A 21,388-nucleotide genomic window follows, 5' to 3' on the forward strand; every position below is an offset into this window, starting at 1 on the left:
ATATATTTTCACGCGAAATCGTCGTCCTCTGTGCGAGCTATACGCCAACCTCGCAGTCCCTTTCTGCTCTCCGACGAGTGATAAGTCATTAGGACCAGCCGGTCGAATCGTATGTGTTTTCGCCTAAACGAATGCAACCCGGTGTCACTTGCTACCTAACGCTTGCCATGTGACACGGCGACCATATCGCCTGAGAAATCCAATTTTCCGTGCGTTCGCAGGAAGCGAGAAAATGCAGAGAGCGCGAGAGTAATGTCCTTGTCACGGCAAACGTACAAGCCGTGTTGTACGCTTTATTAGCGTACACTGGCGCGATTTGCAGGAAATTTCGCCGCTGCAACGTGCCAGATGCGCGTTGGTATTACGCGCAGAACATCGTGGTATTATAAAACCTCTTAGTCATTCGTCGGATCTCTTAATTCTTGCTGAGGCTTGTCAAGGCAAGATTCTCGGCCAGTAACCACAAAAGCGACTGATTTTTGCCAATTTCTTTTTGACCGACTGTCGCTTCTCACCGACTAGACCATTTTTGCCACGCACATTGACGATACCTTGCAAGATACAGATGTAATTTTTGTATTTCGGTTCTTCTTATTGTTCGTCGTACGTCACACGAGTCTTGACGAGAATTATCGTTGACGCGCATCCGTCGCGGTCGTCAAAACGAAAAGGTTGACAAATTTTCGTAAAGTTGGATGATTTATGCTGGGTCGTTGTGAAGGTACGTTTGAAATACGAGACACGGATAAGGAACGTGACACGGGGAGAAGATAGCCAAGCAATACCTAACACACGTTTAGTAAGAAACTTGTAATATGTAGCAATTTAATAAAAATTGTCGCAGCGTTTCATAACTTAAAGTAGTTTCTAGTCGATCAATTAAATTATTTTAACCTTCCAAAATTTATGAATTAACGCAGATAGTTAAACACTATGTGTACTGTGTACAGAGAAAAATGTGTGTCTTCGTTGAATCTTAAGTAATCTTAGAATGAAAGAATCGTATTGGAATATTTAATTAGCCACATTTAATTAGTTGTTGTTTCACGTTCGTTTCAGTTGAAAAATGTGACAAAGAATATCTTCGCTCGCCTAAACGAATGCACTACACGTTTATCTCCGGAGTCATCGTAGATTATCTAGGGCCGATAATGACACAGCGTACGTCACGATACATTGAGCTGAATATGTAGAAACTTTCTAAAAAATTATCGGCTCGTCCCGTAAGAAACGTCTATGTTTTAAAATACGAACAGAGACATTGTGGTTAATTAAACAACGAGAGGAAATATTTATATAATCACCAGCAAATAAATTATTCCATTTTACGTGCGTTCCATTTTAATAGATAATAGATATCAATAAACATACTAATAGTGAGATTGTAAGAAATGTTAGAAGATAACTACGTACACGTACACTGTTTTACCACAGCAAGTATACGTAATAGTAAATTGCAGAGCATCGAATAGAAAATAGCAAGAACGAAATCGTAAAGAAAAATCGAGTTGAGAGAAATTTCGCTATTTTACCGAGGGAGGAAGCTGAAAAAAGCAAGGACAACTGCGTGCGAAATTTAACAACGGAACTACGACATTTTTGATAATCTCGCGGGCCACATGAACATGACGTATCAGCGCGAAAATTGTCAAAAAATGAAAAGCACTAGATATTATTCCATTCTATCCAAGCTTGTCTTGTTAAATAAAAAAGAAGATCGTAAAATATTTCGATTCGTTAGACAAAGATGTTTGCAATATTTTAAAAAGCGTATTCACCTTGAACCCAGAGCTGTTCGACCTTGCTGTGAACTTGAGCGGTCTTGAGAGCGACACAGAACATAGCCAAAGCGATGATCGCGAGAAAGAGGACCTTGCCTGCGCGCCTCTGCAGGAAGTAGCCCAGCTGACTCAGCTGATCCTGCAGCCTTGCCCTGATCCAAACCGCAGATCTCTGACCTTCCGCTTTGCCCTGAAAAATAAGGCATCTGAAACTTTAGACTATCGCGACCAACACTAATATATAATCAATATGTTAAACGAATAATTGTTTCTAGGATTTATCGAGGAAATTATATTTTCAAAAATTGTGTTTTCCTTCTCGTTGTGCTGAGAATTCAATTTCTACAGGGTGGTTGGTAACTGGTGGTACAAGCGGAAACGGGGTGATTCTACGCGAAAAAAGAAGTCGAAAATATAGAATAAAAATTTTTCGTTCGAGGCTTTGTTTTCGAGAAAATCGACTTTGAATTTTCGGTCGGTACGCGTGCACTTTATCACGTCCCGTTATAACGGATCTCACTGTAGATCGTTGTCTCGATGGAAAAATTAAAAAAAATTTTATTCTACATTTTCGACTTCTTTTTTCGCGTAGAATCACCCCCCCCCTTCCGCTTGTACCACCAGTTACTAACCACCCTGTATATCTACATGTCGTTCCTTTATCGTTTTACAAACTGTGTTCGATGGCGACGAAAAGAAATACCGTAGAGGCCTGTGAACGTTGCTGGAAATATTACAATAAAAATAAAACGTGTAATTATTGGAACAACAAGTTGCAAGAAGAATTGCACGAAAATAATTATTAGATAATTATTAAATTTCAACTTGGCGCCCCTTTACTTTACATTTCGCTAGAATCTTCTCAAACTATTGGGCGTTTCATACGAAGCAAGCAAAGTAAACGAATGTGGAGGAACTGTGTCGTTAATTAACAGAAATTAATCAGCCAGTAAACGAGGAAACAGCCGGCTGCTATCGACTATCGTCGTAACCGGTAATTTATAACTTTCAATTTCAAAGGCCAAGCAAACTATCCTGGGACGTCTTATTCCTCGGTTCAACGTGACATCCCTTCGACTCGGCTCGCATGCAAACTATGAATAATAATTACAACGTACGCATTAGCATCTAAATTGAAGCGGTTGTAGGATGCTTTTGGCGTTCGCGTCGCGCACCCGATAAAACGGTACAGCTTCTGCTGCACTCTATGTTCCACTTGCCAATTCATTGGGGCAGCTTTACGATCGGCCACGGACAGCGCCGCCTACGATTTTCAAGAGAAAGAACAGATTCCAGCGGTTAAAGGGCGGCAGAGGCCGGAACGGCAGCCGAAGCGCTTTAAATTGGCCGCGTGGGCTTTGACGATGATAAGTAGCTGGCTGCGGCTTGTACTCGTACGAACGTGCGCGCTCCACCTCTCTCTTCCACGAAACGTGCCAGAAAGAGACGCGGAAGGTAGGAGCAGAAGAGCGTAGACGAGGTTGCGCGAACCTGGCAATGAATGAAGCGGGATGAAATTTGACAGAAACGAGAAACATTGATCGAGCAGCATCAGGAAGCTGAAGACGTGGAAAGAAGCGTCTTTAAAGTATTCTCCGTGACCAGGAGGAAAATGAGAGGTTTACGACGAAAGGATGGCGTGGTCGAAGGAAAATAATTCTCTGCCTTGTCACAGTACAGTACAGTATGTTACAAGTGTAGCTGTTCATTGAACGTAAGTTGTACTATTTTTTCTAGTTAAGCTTAAGCTTCTAATTAACTGTGTGCAAGCTTCCAACGAGTCACGCGAACCGTATTAACCAGTTGACTGGGCAATTTAGTCTGAAAAATCGCTAATTTGCGTAATTGAAATCAAGCAATGACGAATATACACGTCCGGCGCGGGACAAATGCTTCTATTATAAATTTGTCGAAAGAGGTAAAAATACATAAAAAGTTAATGATTCATTGAAAAAGGTATTGTTGAAGTATACATATAGTATACATATACATATGGCACAGATCGCTACTCGGATCTACACAGTGGAACTGCGAAACAGCCACCCCTTTGCCATATACACAGATACCCAGGAGCGGGACATCCCCACCAAGAGAGCGAATCGGAAGAAGAACGTTAAAGAGAGACAGAAGAAAAGCGGAACAAAAAAAGATAAACCAAACTAAAGTGAAACAAAAAGAAAGAAGGAAAGAAAGAAAGAGGGTAGAATGGAAGGGATAGGAACGCTCGCAACATTGCGAACGGCAACGTTGCACACTACCTGGTGGCCGGTCTGACAATGTGCGCCAGGGACCACCCGCAACAATACCTATCTTTCCTGGCCGACAGGGAAAGAAAGACGGAGAAGGAAGGGCAGGAGAAGAGGCACAGATCAGAAGGGAATCGAGTCTTGCAGGAGAAAAGGAACGAACGCTTTTCTCTTCTCTTTACAACCTTTCTCTCTCTCGCTCTTTCTACGTGTTTGCTTCCCTTTCTTCTCTATAGCTGGCGTTCGGGTATTTACAGTTACAGAGCAACGGAAGGTAGCAAGAAGCGTAGAGAGAAAGATAGATAAAGGAGGGGGAAGAAAGGAGGCAGCAGCGTGGAAACACGCGGCACGATAGACGTGCAGATGAAAATACAGATTACACACGCTTACGTATCTCGGGGCAGTAGCCGGGCGTCGAGTATCGGATAGCAAGGTTTTCCAGCCAATTAACCCCGGTGCCGCGGCCTCGCGGCCCGCCAGACTCGGGTAACTCTAGACGTGCGGACAATCCTCGTCGGCCACATGGTCCCCGGGGAACCACGGCCACGCAGACCTCCGTCGAACATTCGCCGACTGATGACCGCGTGTTTACGTTCCTCTCTCGGGAGGAAGCTGTTCCCTCTTTCGAGACTCCAGGCTCTCGCAATCAATCATTTTTTTTCTCCGCCATTCAAGAGCCATCGTCATCGATCGACCGGTTGATACGTTCGCGGTGAAATTCGACTTTCTTCCTCGTCTCCGTGTGTTCATCCTTTCTTTTCTTTTTTCTTTTTTTTTTTTTTTTTTTTTTTTTTTTTGAACAGCTAACTGAATTGCGATTGATTATAGTACGGAATTAGTGATGCAGTATCGTGTTCCAAACTGAAGCGATTGGAGTAATTTGTAAGATAGGGGAATTTATAAACATGATACTAATAAGGCTCTTTCAAGTTTGCACGGTACATATATATATGAGATGACAAAGTATCGTGCGTGGTAATATACGTACGTGACAAATACTATGTATGATATTATTTTGTGTATATGAAACGTAAGAATATTATATGTGATGGAATATTGTATATATGAAATGGAGAAATATTATGCATGCTAATATATTGTATACATGAATTGAAAAAATACTATATATTATATCATATTGTGTATATGAAGTAAAAAAATACTATATGCGATATATTGTGTATATGAAATGAAAAAATATTATACATGATAACGTATCGTATTCGTGAAATGAAAAAACACTACATACGATAATATATCGTATACATGAATTGAAAAATATTATGTATGATATTATATTGTGCATACGAAATGCAAAAATATTATACATGATAGAACATCGCATATACGAAATAAAAAATATTATACGTGTAATATAACGTATATATGAAATGTAAAAATATTATACATGATAATATATCATATATATGAAATGAAAAATATTATGCATGGCAATATATCGCATATACAAAATGAAAAAAAATGTTACACATGGTGATATATCATATATATGAAGTGACAAAAATGTCGGCTATTACAGAAAAGATGGCGGCGAAGAATGTTAGGAAATTGCCTTCTTTAGGACGACTCAATCAACTTGGAGAAAATCGTGACATAATTCTCAATTTCATTATTTCCTAAACGCGATTAATCCTTCAGCAATGGCTTCTATGGCTTTGTTGAAGAAGCCATTCCTGGTAGCTATCTGTTTAGCGCAATATCCGCTTTTTGGAAGCTTTATTTGCATACAAAGCACAATTCCACGCGTAATGTAAAACACGCTTTATCGTTTCGCTGCTTGTCTTCTGCAAAACGACGAGTCCAAGAAAATAAAATTGCCTGCCTCTATTTGCGACAGCAAGAAACAATGCGAAAGAGATTGAATTTCAAATTTACAAACGTCCCTTCTTGAAATTTACGCTTGCGTCTGAAATTTTATCGAACAGAGCTGCTTCGTTAGTTAAATTATTCAAACCACCCTGTCTCTCGCGTTATTCTACGTTTAAATAATACCACCGAGCCGATTGTCGTTAAAGACCAACACACACTGCAAAAGTTCAGCGAACGAAGCGAGTCCTTGTCAAATTTCCTTTCACGTCTAAACATAAATTCCCACGAAGATCCACGGTCTAATAATTTCTTAGTGAACCATTAAATGTAGCACAATTTTTACTCGTTTGATCGCTCGAACGATCTTCTTAAACGTAGAAAGCTAAAAATTCATCGTGGACAGGCCTTTCACGATCCGATTCTTATTTCACGATTGCATCCTCGTCGAAGAATTAAACAACGATTACGATCGACTACAAGCAACAAGAACACCCGCATCACTGTCGTCGACATCGAGAAGCAACAGCGCCGCCTAACAGCGTCTTTATAGTGGCGAGTAATACGAAAGAGGAGGAGAAAGAAGCCGAGAGAAAGAAATTCGACGAGGCAACGCGTAATGGGGTGAAGGGGACAACGTTTAACGAATTTATGTTACTCCTACTTTTAATGTTTTTCTTACAGCGCGACACGAGGTTCGCGAGCAGATAGCAGACAGCATAACAGGATCTTATGTCAACGACGGTGGTCCCCGCGCCACGAGCTTGTAATATGTAGATATTGCCCACCACGAGAAACCCCATAAGACCCGGGGGGACCACTTACGGGAAAAAGGCAGAATTCCGTCGCTTTGCTCTCCTTCCCTCTCGCTGCTATACGAGCCTACACACATACGCACATACGTATACACATATACACAGAGACATCTCGAGAGCGACTCGTGAGTCGTGGGCTCGTGGCGTCAGCGCTTTCTTTTTCTCCTTTGTTTCTCTCTTTCTACGTCCCTTCTCTTTCCATGTCTCTTTCTTCGTCGTGCACCGTTGGCGGAAATTCGAGCACGCTTCGAAGACGTTTTTGACAGCGCGCTGTGTGCGCTTGCGCTCCCGAGATTAATTTATTTCCGAACAAAACTCGACCCTTTCGGCGCGCAACTTTTTCGCGGTGCGAGCAGACTTGTTTGTTGTCAATGCTCGATAAGGGAAACGCGTGCATCCGCACGGTTTCACAATGCGTATATTAAATTAGCTGCGACTATTCGCGAAACAGGAAATAAGATTCGGAAGAGATCGAAGCCATTAGGTGGTAATGACGAAATCTGCAATCACTTAGTTGCCAACCCAATACAATTTAAGCATGTTCAGACGTTTAGTGAGATTGTATACTATATATTATATTATATTGTGTATATGAAATGTAAAAATATTATATGTGATAGTATATCGTATATACGAAATGAGAAATATTGTATGTGGTAATATAATGTACACAAGAAATGAAAAAAAATTATATATTACAATATTAATATTGGCCAAACAAAATCGTCCAATGAGTTGTTATTATCAGTTACTATTATTGCCATTAGCAGAGTATTTTCTGAAATTTAGTGGACGAAACGAATTTCTGGCAAATTTCTCATCTCTCGTCTCTCCAGTCATATTCACGGAATTGTCAATTCCCATGAACGTCTACGGTGTAACAACTATCGTTAACATAGGAAGAGACAATGTTGCACTATTTTTATTCGGATTTTGCAGAAAATAATCGTGTTCGTCGAATTAATCATAAATCAATCACGTTCATTAGATTTCAAATTCATTTTTGGACGAGTCAGAGCCGGAAGAAATTTACCTTCAAAACCAGATTTGAGACAAGTTTCAAAAAGAACAAATCTGGAATACAATGTTGCGTACACGTGATATGGAAGTAAAGCTTCAGAGTTGAATTCCAACTAGAAGACACTCGATTTGGACACTTGCAGGTACCGAAGTCGCTTCAGTCAGAAGCAAATTCTGATGCAAGAAATCTGATATCCAGAAACCATCCGCTCGACAAATTAATCAGTCAACTGCGCTCGACGCGTATACACGTCCATCCAAACGCTTACTTCGGTGCGGTTGACGAGTATACTCGTCGTTGCTTGATTTTAATTACGCACCTCGCAAGGGATTTTTCAAACTAAATTCCACATTTTAGCGTTTAGCGATCATATCATATTGAATGATACACGGTAAAAATTCTAAAAACGTATGGCAAGTTGTACAAAACCAAGGAACTGGTTAATTGAGGTTCGATAAACAGAGTGCAGGACTCCTGTACACTTTGACAAGTGCCAGTCATTTTGACTGCTATTGGTATAAGTAGCCTTGATACAAAATTATTTTCAGTTTGAATACATAAAAAACAAAATAAAATTCATTAAATTATTCCTTTAGTTATGGTTGCGAAAGTCATTACGTCATTACGGAAACAAATATAACACGAAGTAGGAATTTTAAAATAAAATTGTAAAACCAAATTGAAAGAATTGTAAAATTCATCGAAATTCCACCTGCTAAAATCCACTAAAAAAAAAGGAAAAGAAGAAATTCATTCAACCCAACAACGTCTCAAACTGCCCACCACATTGGCGTCGCGCGTGCGTCATTAGCAGAACGCAGAATCGTTTGTCATTCGCGTTATGATGCGAACAGATCCGTTCGCCTCGCCAGTGAAATCGAATAAACGCACACGCTCTATTTGACAAGAGATTGGCGGAGCGTGGGCAGACGAAGCGAGATGAGTATCTGTGGCGTGTTGCGTGTGGATGTTGCGCGCGTCAGAAACGGCCCTGGACTGTACAGAATTATTTCCTTACGTAGGTAAAAGTGGTGGGAAAAAGTTCGCGCCACACGTACGCCGGGTCTCGTTTTCTACAGGTTACACGCGTGTGTGCTCGCGGCCACGACATGCGACTCGCCAGATAAACGAATAGGTTGTTGCGGTAGGTACCGGCTGCAAAGTGTCCGCAAGAAACTCGATCCGACTGGCGCTCTAATCGGCCGAAGAATTCCAACAGCGGCGAGTATCTATTGGAAAGGAAAAGCCACGGGTAAACGAGCTTCCTCCACCTTCTATCTCGCATTGACCTCGTATCTGGTCGGGTTATTCTAAGAGTCGACGCCACTTCGTCTTCTCATTGCAGCCTTACGGATATTTAACGAAATACGTTTTGTAATTATTTCGAAGCTAGCAATTAGCGTGGCTTAACTACCATCACGCAACTACTACCACCACGCCTGCCACTTACTACGTCACTTTCAGCCTCTTCCTACATCCCACTTCTAAAACTAAAACAGCAAAACCTACATAACCTGCAAGGCAATGTGGTAGAGGAAAAAAAGAAAAGGAGAAAACAGCTGACCTCTCTGCTAATTTCATAATCGGTTAGCCCCCGCACTAACAAAGTCTACATGTGCAGCATTGCAACGTTCAAGCGATAGGTAAACTGCATCAATCAGGTAACTGACCCTACGCAAAGGAGCCAGCGGGCTCGAGTGGTTTGCAGCAAGCAAGGGGCGTGTATCCTTCAGCGAGGATGAAAGGGTCTGGGCCGACCCGGCGTCCCCTAATCCCATCCATTTTGCTCTGACTTATTTCGTCGACGCTTGCCGGCGGATTTGCGTCATTAGAAACGGACCAGAGGCCGACACTCTCCTTTATACCAACGATTTTTTTCAGATTTTTCGCGCGAAAATATTCTCCCTCTTTTATATCTATTTCACGCGTTCACAGCTTGCACGTCGGGCGGATGAAAAGCCGCGTGAAAAGGAAGAGCGTAGCGTATCGGAAGCGATACAACGAACGTCTGTCTACGAACTTTCGGCAACCGACAGAGCAGCGTTTGTCCGAGCTGGAACAGTAGGTTGCGCTTTCATCGCGTTTCTTGCGAAATTAACGCCACGTGACGCCAACTTTCTCACTTGAAATATCGCGCTTCCACGGATCAATCGCATCCTTTTACGTACAAACTTCTAATAATAATAATAATTGCATCATATTCATTTTTCTCGGCTTCGTATATTGGCTTGGCAACTAAGTGATTAATTGCCATGCGTAATATTATTATGTAGAGTGTGAACAATTTATAGAAAATGTATAAGATATAAATACGTACAATAATGTATCAAATATCCAGAGTATAATGGTTTTTCTAACACTTCATAGGTAGACGAAATTTCTATACCAGTTTTCGTATTTTCTGTTATATTCACGGACAAGTGAGTTTGCACAGAAATCCACGGTTTAACGATTAGACTGAGATATTGATGAGATAAGATGAAACATCTCGAAGTTTACGTGATGACGTTGACACTGCACATGTATAAATTTTATATAATATATATATATATGAAAAAATGTTATACGTTATATGTAAATATATCTCTTCTACTATTGGGATTAGGTTAGGTTGACAGTGATGGCGGTCAGGCGACCCAGGGCCGCCACTAGCAGGAGGGGTGGCGCTAGGGGCAATGGCCTCCTCTAGCGCCAAATTAATTAGTTAGAAAATGCTACCGCAACAGCAGAATGTCCACGAGGATTCCTCTACGCAAAAAGAAAAAAAGAAAAGATTAGGTTGGCATTAGGTGGTAATGACAAAATCCGCAATCACTTAGTTTCCATGGAAATATGAAACTGAAGCAAAGTTGGAAATCCGAGCGCGTAATTAACACGCTCGCGACGAGTTTCTAAGCTGAGTGTCGCTGTCTTTTTCTGCGTGTTCGTCATTGTCGTCATCGTCGTCGTGAAGAGGCGGTGCTCTTTCGGCCAGCGTGCTCTGCTTCACCCTCTCCACGGTTACGAGGGCCTCTTTCGTAGGTATTATTAGTGTAAAAGCCTCACACGTAGTGTCGGCGCCCTTTAATCTCACTCGGACGAACGGAGCCGACGCAACGTGCGTGAATGTACAGCATTGTGGTCTCGCTGCCTCAGATAGGGGGATTTCAGCTTTCAGCTGCCACAAATTAAGACGCGATTATAAAATAGTACGATGCTGCCGCTTCTTCCATCCTTTGCTCTTCCTGGCTTCTCGCTTCTATCTTTCATCTCGGTTAGTTTCCCGACCTTTTCGCTGTAGCTTGGGCAACTTCAAAACGAAGAAAATTGGCTCGAGATAAATGGCACTTTGTGTTCGAGCGATATAACGAACTTTGTCGAGCTTCGCTTCTTACTCCGCGTGAATTTCACATCGTGAGTCAAGGGTTGTAAGTTTAAAGCTGTGAGTAATCCAACATGGCTGCTCCTAATTTTTAATGTCGTACTATTGGGCTGGCAACTAAGTGATTGCGGATTTTGTAATGCTAATGTAATGTTTCTTTTTTCAATTACTCTTAGCTGATTATTAACCTTTCACACTGCCACGTTTAATAACATCGTAAACTAATCGATCGATAAGACCCATTCACTTCGGCGCAAATTTTTATTTGACATTTTTATTCGATCATTTACCGGTCTGTGAATATTTATTGCCTGCAGAAAAAAGTATATCTTTCTTCGAGATACTTTTCTACAACCTTCCAATCTTTCGTGTTTCCCTTTGCAAAATAAGTTCAATCCTAACCTAAAAATCCAACGTCGAGAAAATTCCTCGACCTTTCTTATACCACTCGTCAACGATGCTTGACACTGTCAAAGACGACCGCAAGACTCGCATAATGTACAATAAACAACACGAACAACTAAAATAAAAAAATTACATTTCAACTTACAGATTACACGTTTGCGTCCGAAGAACATGCCAATAGTCAGCCATTTGTGAAAGGAATTACGAAGTGAAAAACATTCGTAAAACTCGCTTGGCTCTTACCGTTGTAGCGTGAGAATCGTCGGCTGACAGTGTCGCACCAAACGGAATCTAAAGTCCCGATCGAAGTTCGTGCAAAGTGCTGTTCACGAGCGCATTCTACCTGTTCCCCTTTAAACTTCAAACAGCCTGAAATTACCAGCACGAATTGCGTAACGAATGTCTTCTCGTGCTTGCCATCCAAGAGGCGAAAAAAGTATTTTATAAGGAGCCAACAGGCACGCAGAAACGTCAGTCGACCGCTGCTTATGCGGAAATATGATCGCGTGGCTGTGCATAAGCGAACGATTGTGTATAGGAGGAGGTGGTGCAGGAGGTCGAGGTCGTTGCCTGTAACTGAATCATCCTCGAGGACGGTAAACAAATTGGAGTAAGTGGAGTCTCGTCGCGATGATGCATGCGCACGTGCGCGCGTGCGCGCGCACCACACAGGTACACGTACGATGAGATCGCGTCGTACAGTCGATCGATGCGTGTTCGAGCGCAGCGTAAACGCCGCCTTTGCGTATTTCCGGTTCGCGGCTGTCCACCGCCACCGCCAAGCAGGATCAAGGTCGCGCATTTTGTATGCAAATTCGTTATTATTCTCGCGAACGCGTTCACAAATTTGTTCAGCATCGGGTCGTATGGAAAGTTCGTTCCGATTTACATTTCCACTCGATATACATTTATCGTTTCACAACGTTTCTCAATCTTTCACGCAATTCGAATATTTCATTCTTCCAGAAGCTGTCAGGTTTTTCGGCGTGAAGCTTCTCCATATGATTTTTCACGTCGACCAAATTCCTCAAAAGTCGGAACGAAGTTTCCGGCCGAGTCGATATATTTGCATTTGTCTAATTACCGACCGAGTATGAGCAAACCATTGATAGGATGATATACTAGATGCGAAAGTAAGTCAGAAACGTAGAATAAAACTTGTCCGCTTGAGGCTTCAGGTTAAATAGAAACACCGAATAGCGGTGATTGGATTTAAAAATTCTCATTACTTTTCCAATTTCCTCAATTCTCCAGCGGCGTTAGAACGAAGAATAATGTCATAAGAATTCCGTGTTATGCGGTGGAAACTTGTAATTGGCTTCTGCTTGTTGTATATAATTATTGTATATATTGTGTTTTCTATTATTGTACATTAAATGTATACTGTATATAATGTATGCTAATTATTATGTACATATTTTATATTAAATACATGTTGCTCATGATGTATATATTTAATACAACATGTACGCATACAATGCATATGTAATGTATATTAGTGTACACAACAATTATTTATATTAAATGTATGTTGCATATGATGTATATATATAACATAATATAACATGTACACATATAATACATATATAATGTATACTAGTGTACACAATAATTATTGTGTATGTAATATCGCATATAACTATTACATAATATTGCATATAATTATTGAACATAATGTACATCAAATATATACCATATATGATATATATGTATATAACGTGTACATATGATGTGTATTAATGTACACCAATGTACACAATAATTATCGTATACATAATTTTGCATATAATTGCTGCACGTATTGTACATCAAATATATATTGTATATGATATGTGTATATATAATGTACATTAATGTATACCAATGTACACAATAATTATTGTGTATGTAATATCGCATATAACTATTGCACACAATGTACCTCAGATATATATTGTATATAATATATATGTATACAATGTGTGTATTAATGTATACCAATGTATAATTAATTGTTTATTCTAATTTTTGCGTAATGTTGTTACACTATCGACGACTTAATCGAACGAAAAGCTGGTCGTTCGCAACGAAATACGAACACACCGCTCTACAAGATGCTCGCGGCAGACGATTCGTTTCCATTCGATAAATGAAAAACGATCACAAAGACGAAAAATTATGCGAAATAGTTAATTATTACATGACCCAAGGGTGTCCCGTGGTTTGGCTCGCGGAACGAGTATATGCGTGCGAGTATGCAGGCAGAGGAATCGTAAGGGCAGTGGCCGTGACTGACTGACTCATCCGTCATGAACGCGGGGCGCACTGCACGGCGAGCGGCTCTCCCTTTTCAGGCCGACGCGACGCGGCGCGACGAGAAAAGTGGAGCGTCGACCCCGAACAACGCGCCTCTTTTTTCTCCCTCTTGTGTCGATAACGCCCGGCCGCTACTCTCGCCACTTCTCACCGATACCGTCTCTCGCACCGCCACCTATTCTGCAACCGCGTAAACGATAAAACAGCGGCGCGATCGCCTCCGCTTTATTCGCGCCGCGATCGCCTTGGGTGGCGACCGGCAAGTTTGTCTCTCGCGGAGGTACACTACCGGTCGAAAGTTTCCAGCTGCTGCGTACATCTTACGCATGAACCAACTACGATCGTCAAATCGTCGTGCCCACTTTGCCTATGTGCAATCCGATACAGTTTAAAGGAAAACGACAGTCTGGACTATTTCGATATCTCGCAGACAGATTTTTCGCCAGTGTTTTATTTCTATGCGAGTGAAGCAACTTTCTAACGATTGATATTTAATGGGGCTGTTAGCTGGAAGCAGTTGAGAGCCGAGAGGCGACGATTAAATAAACAAAAAATAATTTCGAAATTTCGATCAACAGCGTGTCTCCTCTTTCGTTAACTAACCGAGTTCCTCTAACTTGCAGCGAAACCATCGTTTCGATACATTTCTCGATTATATATTTCCTCTTCAAGCGATATATCGAGGCTCCTTTCAAAAGAATTCCACCAATCTGCTTGCTCGGTGTATATCGGTCAATGTTGGTAGCGTGATCGTCGAGAAAAACTGACCGCGATTATAATAAAACACGTGCATTACTTTCAATTGCTCTTGGCTCACTGAAGATACCTAATATGTAGGTATATCTGTAATAACAGGCGAATCGAGTGTCAGTTCTCGAGAACGTTTTGCTCGAGCTAGTCTCTCCCTCTCTGGGTGGTCACACACGAGCAGTTTCCACGTCATGGATGCACCGGGTTATCTGGACGAAGTAGAGTTGATGGTTTGAGCGAACGTAACTCTCAAACGATCGTCAACATTCGGAGAAGTATCATCCACGGAGTTTTTGTTCCCATTTACTACACTGACACGTCGTTTCTTTTTTTAGTTAAAAATAGAATGGAACAAAGCACCAGATATTAGAACACCGAGCGCTGTGTTACGTAAAATGTGTAAAACAATTATTCGAATTTACTGTCCATGAAAAATTGGAAATACGTGTTTCTCATTTATTTTTTAATTCATACGAATACTATTAAACGTGTATATTATATAAACTGTACGAAATACTTTGCACGTATAATACGATACACTTTGCACGTACAATACGAGTATTATTGGGTTGGTAACTAAGTGATTGCGGATTTTGTTATTAAGTGGTAATGACAAAATCCGCAATCACTTAGTTGCCAAGCCAATATATGTACGACATACTCTTATTAATAGTCTTCAACGAGTATTGTGGAAATACGATGCATCTTATGATATTTAATAAATATTGAACTTACTTAATTACCAGCATATGAATACGATGTAAGTGCAGCGAAGTGGCAATGAACGAGTACCGATTGCTGATATTATGCAAACGTTATATGGCAACCGTGAAAGTACCATGTGAATGTTATGTCAATATTAATGGACGAGTAGATGGCGTAAGAATACAATTACTATGATAGCGAACGTGTATTATGTACAGCGCATAGTATAGGAAACGTGAACGATGAATGAAATTTTGAAATAAGACGAGCGATTTGCGACAATCTTCAGGAGTGTTATTAACATATTACCGGCGCGGCAAATTAACGTGAATAAATGGTAATTCCGATGCAATTTTGCATTTCATTGCTGCAGGCGTATATTTATACGTGGCATCGTACAAGGGAAATTAATGAAGAAGGGAAAACACGAAGTTAAATTGCGATATCTCATAAGCACTTAAGAAAATTTACGAACATTAATTTTCACGGTAGATTAACGCGGATACGTGAAAATTCCCGTGGAATCCTTCACTCCGTAACGTAATTACGTATCCATGCGCGGTGTTACACGGAATAAATGAATACAAAAGGGGCAATATATGAATAAATTACGATACTCTTCTAGATAGTCAGCAATCCCTTTGTTGCTGTAACCGTTTTCGTAACAAATCAACGAATGTATATTTTCTACTTATATTATCGGTTCTTCGAAAGTATCTATTTTTATTTTATAATTAATGCTACCAAAATAAACGAATGCACCGTTATACATGCGTGCGTCAGGAACAAAGTAGTACGTTGGAATTTGAAGATAAGTTATATTATCAGAGTGACAAATAAATTTAAGTAATACGTACATGCCAACGTATCGTTAAATTTTCCATTCTTTTGTAGTTAAACAATGCAATATAAAGGAAATATATATATATTTTATTGTATTATATTATAATTAATTATATATAATTAGAACCATATATATATGGTTTTTAAAGGATGCAAAGTAACTTAGGTTTTTTATGAAAAAATAATGCTTTCGAAATTTTTGTATATATGTATTAGTATATTTTTCGTTTGATATGAACCCCTTTTTGTTCGAAGAATTTTGTTTAAATTGTCAGAACCAAATCAGATATTGTTTATGTTTATGCTTGTGTCTATGTTTGTGCCTATGTTTGTGCCTATGTTTGTGTCTATTTTATGTCTATTTTGTGTCTATTTTGTGTTTATGTTTGTGCCTATGTTTATGTTTATGTCAATGTTTATGTTTGGGTCTATGTTTATGTTTATGTCTAATGTTTATATTTATGTTTGGGTCTATGTTTATGTTTATGTCTAATGTTCATATTTATGTTTGGGTCTATGTTTATGTTTATGTCTAATGTTTATGTTTATGTTTATGTTTATGTCTAATGTTTATGTTTATGTCTAATGTTTATGTTTGGGTCTATGTTTATGTTTATGTCTAATGTTTATGTTTATGTTTATGTCTAATGTTTATGTTTATGTTTGGGTCTATGTTTATGTTTATGTCTAATGTTTATGTTTATGTCTAATGTTTATATCTATGTTTATGTCTAATGTTTATGTTTATGTTTGGGTCTATGTTTATGTTTATGTCTAATGTTTATGTTTATGTTTGGGTCTATGTTTATGTTTATGTCTAATGTTTGGGTCTATGTTTATGTTTATGTCTAATGTTTATGTTTATGTTTAATGTTTATGTTTATGTTTGGGTCTATGTTTATGTTTATGTCTAATGTTTATATCTATGTTTATGTCTAATGTTTATGTTTATGTTTGGGTCTATGTTTATGTTTATGTCTAATGTTTATATTTATGTTTGGGTCTATGTTTATGTTTATGTCTAATGTTTATGTTTATGTTTGGGTCTATGTTTATGTTTATGTCTAATGTTTATGTTTATGTTTGGGTCTATGTTTATGTTTATGTCTAATGTTTATGTTTATGTTTAATGTTTATGTTTATGTTTGGGTCTATGTTTATGTTTATGTCTAATGTTTATATTTATGTTTGGGTCTATGTTTATGTTTATGTCTAATGTTTATATTTATGTTTGGGTCTATGTTTATGTTTGGGTCTATGTTTATGTTTATGTCTAATGTTTATGTTTATGTCTAATGTTTGTTTGGGTCTATGTTTATGTTTATGTCTAATGTTTATGTTTATGTTTATATCTAATGTTTATGTTTATGTTTGGGTCTATGTTTATGTTTATGTCTAATGTTTATATTTATGTTTGGGTCTATGTTTATGTTTATGTCTAATGTTTATGTTTATGTCTAATGTTTATGTTTATGTTTGGGTCTATGTTTATGTTTATGTCTAATGTTTATGTTTATGTTTATATCTAATGTTTATGTTTATGTTTGGGTCTATGTTTATGTTTATGTCTAATGTTTATGTTTATGTTTGGGTCTATGTTTATGTTTATGTCTAATGTTTATATTTATGTTTGGGTCTATGTTTATGTTTATGTCTAATGTTTATGTCTAATGTTTATATTTATGTTTGGGTCTATGTTTATGTTTGGGTCTATGTTTATGTTTATGTCTAATGTTTATGTTTATGTCTAATGTTTGTTTGGGTCTATGTTTATGTTTATGTCTAATGTTTATGTTTATGTTTATATCTAATGTTTATGTTTATGTTTGGGTCTATGTTTATGTCTAATGTTTATGTTTATGTCTAATGTTTATGTTTATGTTTGGGTCTATGTTTATGTTTATGTCTAATGTTTATGTTTATGTTTATATCTAATGTTTATGTTTATGTTTGGGTCTATGTTTATGTTTATGTCTAATGTTTATGTTTATGTTTGGGTCTATGTTTATGTTTATGTCTAATGTTTATATTTATGTTTGGGTCTATGTTTATGTTTATGTCTAATGTTTATGTTTATGTTTGGGTCTATGTTTATGTTTATGTCTAATGTTTATGTTTATGTTTGGGTCTATGTTTATGTTTATGTCTAATGTTTATGTTTATGTTTGGCTCTATGTTTATGTTTATGTCTAATGTTTATGTTTATGTCTAATGTTTATGTTTGGGTCTATGTTTATGTTTATGTCTAATGTTTATGTTTATGTTTAATGTTTATGTTTATGTTTGGGTCTATGTTTATGTTTATGTCTAATGTTTATGTTTATGTTTGGGTCTATGTTTATGTTTATGTCTAATGTTTATATTTATGTTTGGGTCTATGTTTATGTTTATGTCTAATGTTTATGTTTATGTCTAATGTTTGTTTGGGTCTATGTTTATGTTTATGTCTAATGTTTATGTTTATGTTTATATCTAATGTTTATGTTTATGTTTGGGTCTATGTCTATGTTTATGTCTAATGTTTATATTTATGTTTGGGTCTATGTTTATGTTTATGTCTAATGTTTATGTTTATGTCTAATGTTTATGTTTATGTTTGGGTCTATGTTTATGTTTATGTCTAATGTTTATGTTTATGTTTATATCTAATGTTTATGTTTATGTTTGGGTCTATGTTTATGTTTATGTCTAATGTTTATGTTTATGTTTGGGTCTATGTTTATGTTTATGTCTAATGTTTATATTTATGTTTGGGTCTATGTTTATGTTTATGTCTAATGTTTATGTTTATGTTTATATCTAATGTTTATGTTTATGTTTATGTCTAATGTTTATGTTTATGTTTAATGTTTATGTTTATGTTTGGGTCTATGTTTATGTTTATGTCTAATGTTTATGTTTATGTCTGGGTCTATGTTTATGTTTATGTCTAATGTTTATATTTATGTTTGGGTCTATGTTTATGTTTATGTCTAATGTTTATGTTTATGTTTACGTCAATGTTTATGTTTGGGTCTATGTTTATGTTTGGGTCTATGTTTATGTTTGTGTCTATGTTTATGTTTGTATCTATCTTTGTGTCTATGCTTATATCTATATTTATGTTTATAATTCGCCCAACACCCTTCTCGTCCACGATACTACACATATATAAAATTATATATAACTCAGTTATATAATAATTCTATACATATATAGAAAAGATATTAAACCGTCATTCACTACAATATCTTAGACAGAAATCATAAAAAATGGCAAACGTGTAACTCATAAAAATTCTACAATCTTTGGAGCCAAATTTCTTTAACGAAACAGCATACGTTTCCTTAATTTTATTCCACCAATGGAATAGTAAAGTAGAAGAGAATAACAGCTTTTGATAGATCCATCGAAAAGCAGAAGTATAAGGGAGAAATGACGAACGATAGAGAAAAACACCATGGTGAAATGTCTTTTTTTTTTTTTTCTTTTCTTTTTAAGTTCATTAAGTTATCGTGAATATGTGGGAGCTGTTGAAGAAACTAGTTCCCAACGGAAAGCAGAAGAAATTGTTAATTGGAATCCTCGGAAGAAACGTGAAAATAGAAGAGGTGTTTCTTACTTTACGATAGTTCCAGATAATCTCACCGTCTATATGGCGATTCGATAGAACTCGTTTCTTCAATGAAATGAGTGCCAGCGATTTATGTACGCTCTTCGTTCCTCTGCATTTACATAAAGAAACGAGTTGTTCAGAGATACATAATTTGTTTCCAGATTACGTTGTATCGAAAATTATTATCGCGAATGATAATACTTGATTATACATGCTTCGAGAAAGTAAGAAATCTTTCGACAGACAACGTCTCGGCATTATCCTTGGCTAGATAATAATTCTGATAATTATTAGAGAATGAGACTATCAAGAAATAAGTATGTTACTTTGGTCTATCAACTACCGCAATTGTATTTATCTATTCAGAAGAGTAAATTAAATTTCGGTTTTTTATTTTTGCTAAATGAAAATTTCAACTATACTTGCGCTTAAATATAAAAAGATTTCTTAGTCAAAAAAAAAAAAAAAAGAAAAAATAGTGCAACAGTGATACGAGAATAAAACCGTAACAAAAGAAGACAGTTTACAAAGCAGACAGTGTTACAATATTAAATGTATTTGTACAGGCATTTGATATAGGCAACGATAATCTTATCTTCCAAATGCTTATTTCGCTTCAGATTACAACGACACTGTGTTTCATTTGCAAAGTTCAGTTTTCGTTATTGCACGCCATACTACGCGGAATAAATACGCTTACGTAAATACAACTGGAATATTCCTCGAACGAATTGCCAAATACGTAAACGTTACCTTTATCATGTGCATTCGTAATTCTATTTGTGCACTGCGTTCTTCCTAGAATTCCAACACGAATACTTCGTCTAAGCTTCATGAAACAAAAGCGAAAAATCAATATACCAAGAGCGAAAGAGTAAAAACAATATATATTGGCTTGGCAACTAAGTGGTTGCGGCTTTGGCGGCCATTAGGTGGTAATGGCGAAAGCCGCGATCACTTAATTGCCACGCCAATATATTCGTTAGAGAAACAACGAGAATAACCTCGCTTTTAACCTCGTCACCAGTTATCCGATTAATTTCCCTTTATCATAAATGGAATCTTATAATTCCTCGAAAGAAATGATCCCCTTCGATGTTTCATTAAAATTAGTCTAATCGTTGTGCTATCGAGAAAGAAACTCGTTTGAAGAACCTTCCACACATGTTCTGCGGTAAAATGACATTGATTTAAATTATTCCCTTAAGGTGGCTACCTTGTACACGAACCTGTGTCGTTTCCCTGACATACGCTATCTTTCTCATCTAAATGAATTACTCTGTCCAAGCAGCTACCTTCGTTAATATATTTACCAGTAGCGTCCCAACGGTATTTCTCAGTCGTTGCATTCGTTCCATCGGAAAGTCAGATGAAAGCGGAGATTACGAGAAGGCTAGACAAGGAAACAGCGAGCTGAAACGTGGAACGAGTGACAGAAAGTGTTCGAAGTTCGACCAGCTACTACCAGGGGGTGTGTTTTAGGCTTCTTAGAAAACCCGTAGGAAGGGCCTGTCGTCGAAACGCCGCTCTACAGTTCTATGTTTCGAAAGGTGATAGGGCCTGGTTCACGTGCCGCGCACATTCTGTCTAACGTTCGAGATGGAAAGATCTCGAGGAGCGATCTCGGTGTCGCAAGACCACTCCGGAGATCGTCTGAGGAGGGATTTCTTTCTTTTTTTTCTTTTCCTCTTTAAGGGAACCCAGAGGTTCGTGTCGTTGGAAAACAAGGGGGATGCGTATTCTT

General features: G+C 38.0%; 1 protein-coding gene and 1 long non-coding RNA gene across 6 annotated transcripts in view; one reads left to right on the top strand and one right to left on the bottom strand.

The window, feature by feature from the left end:
- LOC126874945 (protein patched) overlaps positions 1-21,388 on the bottom strand; it is a 96,127-nt gene that overhangs the window by 63,080 nt on the left and 11,659 nt on the right. For 2 of the 4 annotated variants that reach the window (XM_050637471.1, XM_050637470.1), the window contains exon 3: positions 1,779-1,971. In XM_050637471.1, the coding sequence (XP_050493428.1) occupies positions 1,779-1,971 (193 nt within the window). Of the gene's footprint in view, positions 1-1,778; positions 1,972-9,360; positions 9,742-11,601; positions 12,346-21,388 lie in introns of those variants that run through there. The other 2 variants (XM_050637473.1, XM_050637472.1) reach the window with 2 other exon arrangements.
- LOC126874956 (uncharacterized) overlaps positions 1-21,388 on the top strand; it is a 92,977-nt gene that overhangs the window by 45,268 nt on the left and 26,321 nt on the right. The gene's annotated exons all lie outside the window — the stretch shown is intronic.

The sequence above is a fragment of the Bombus huntii genome, chromosome 17 (assembly GCF_024542735.1).
Source record: "Bombus huntii isolate Logan2020A chromosome 17, iyBomHunt1.1, whole genome shotgun sequence".
In the NCBI taxonomy this organism is placed as follows: domain Eukaryota; kingdom Metazoa; phylum Arthropoda; class Insecta; order Hymenoptera; family Apidae; genus Bombus; species Bombus huntii.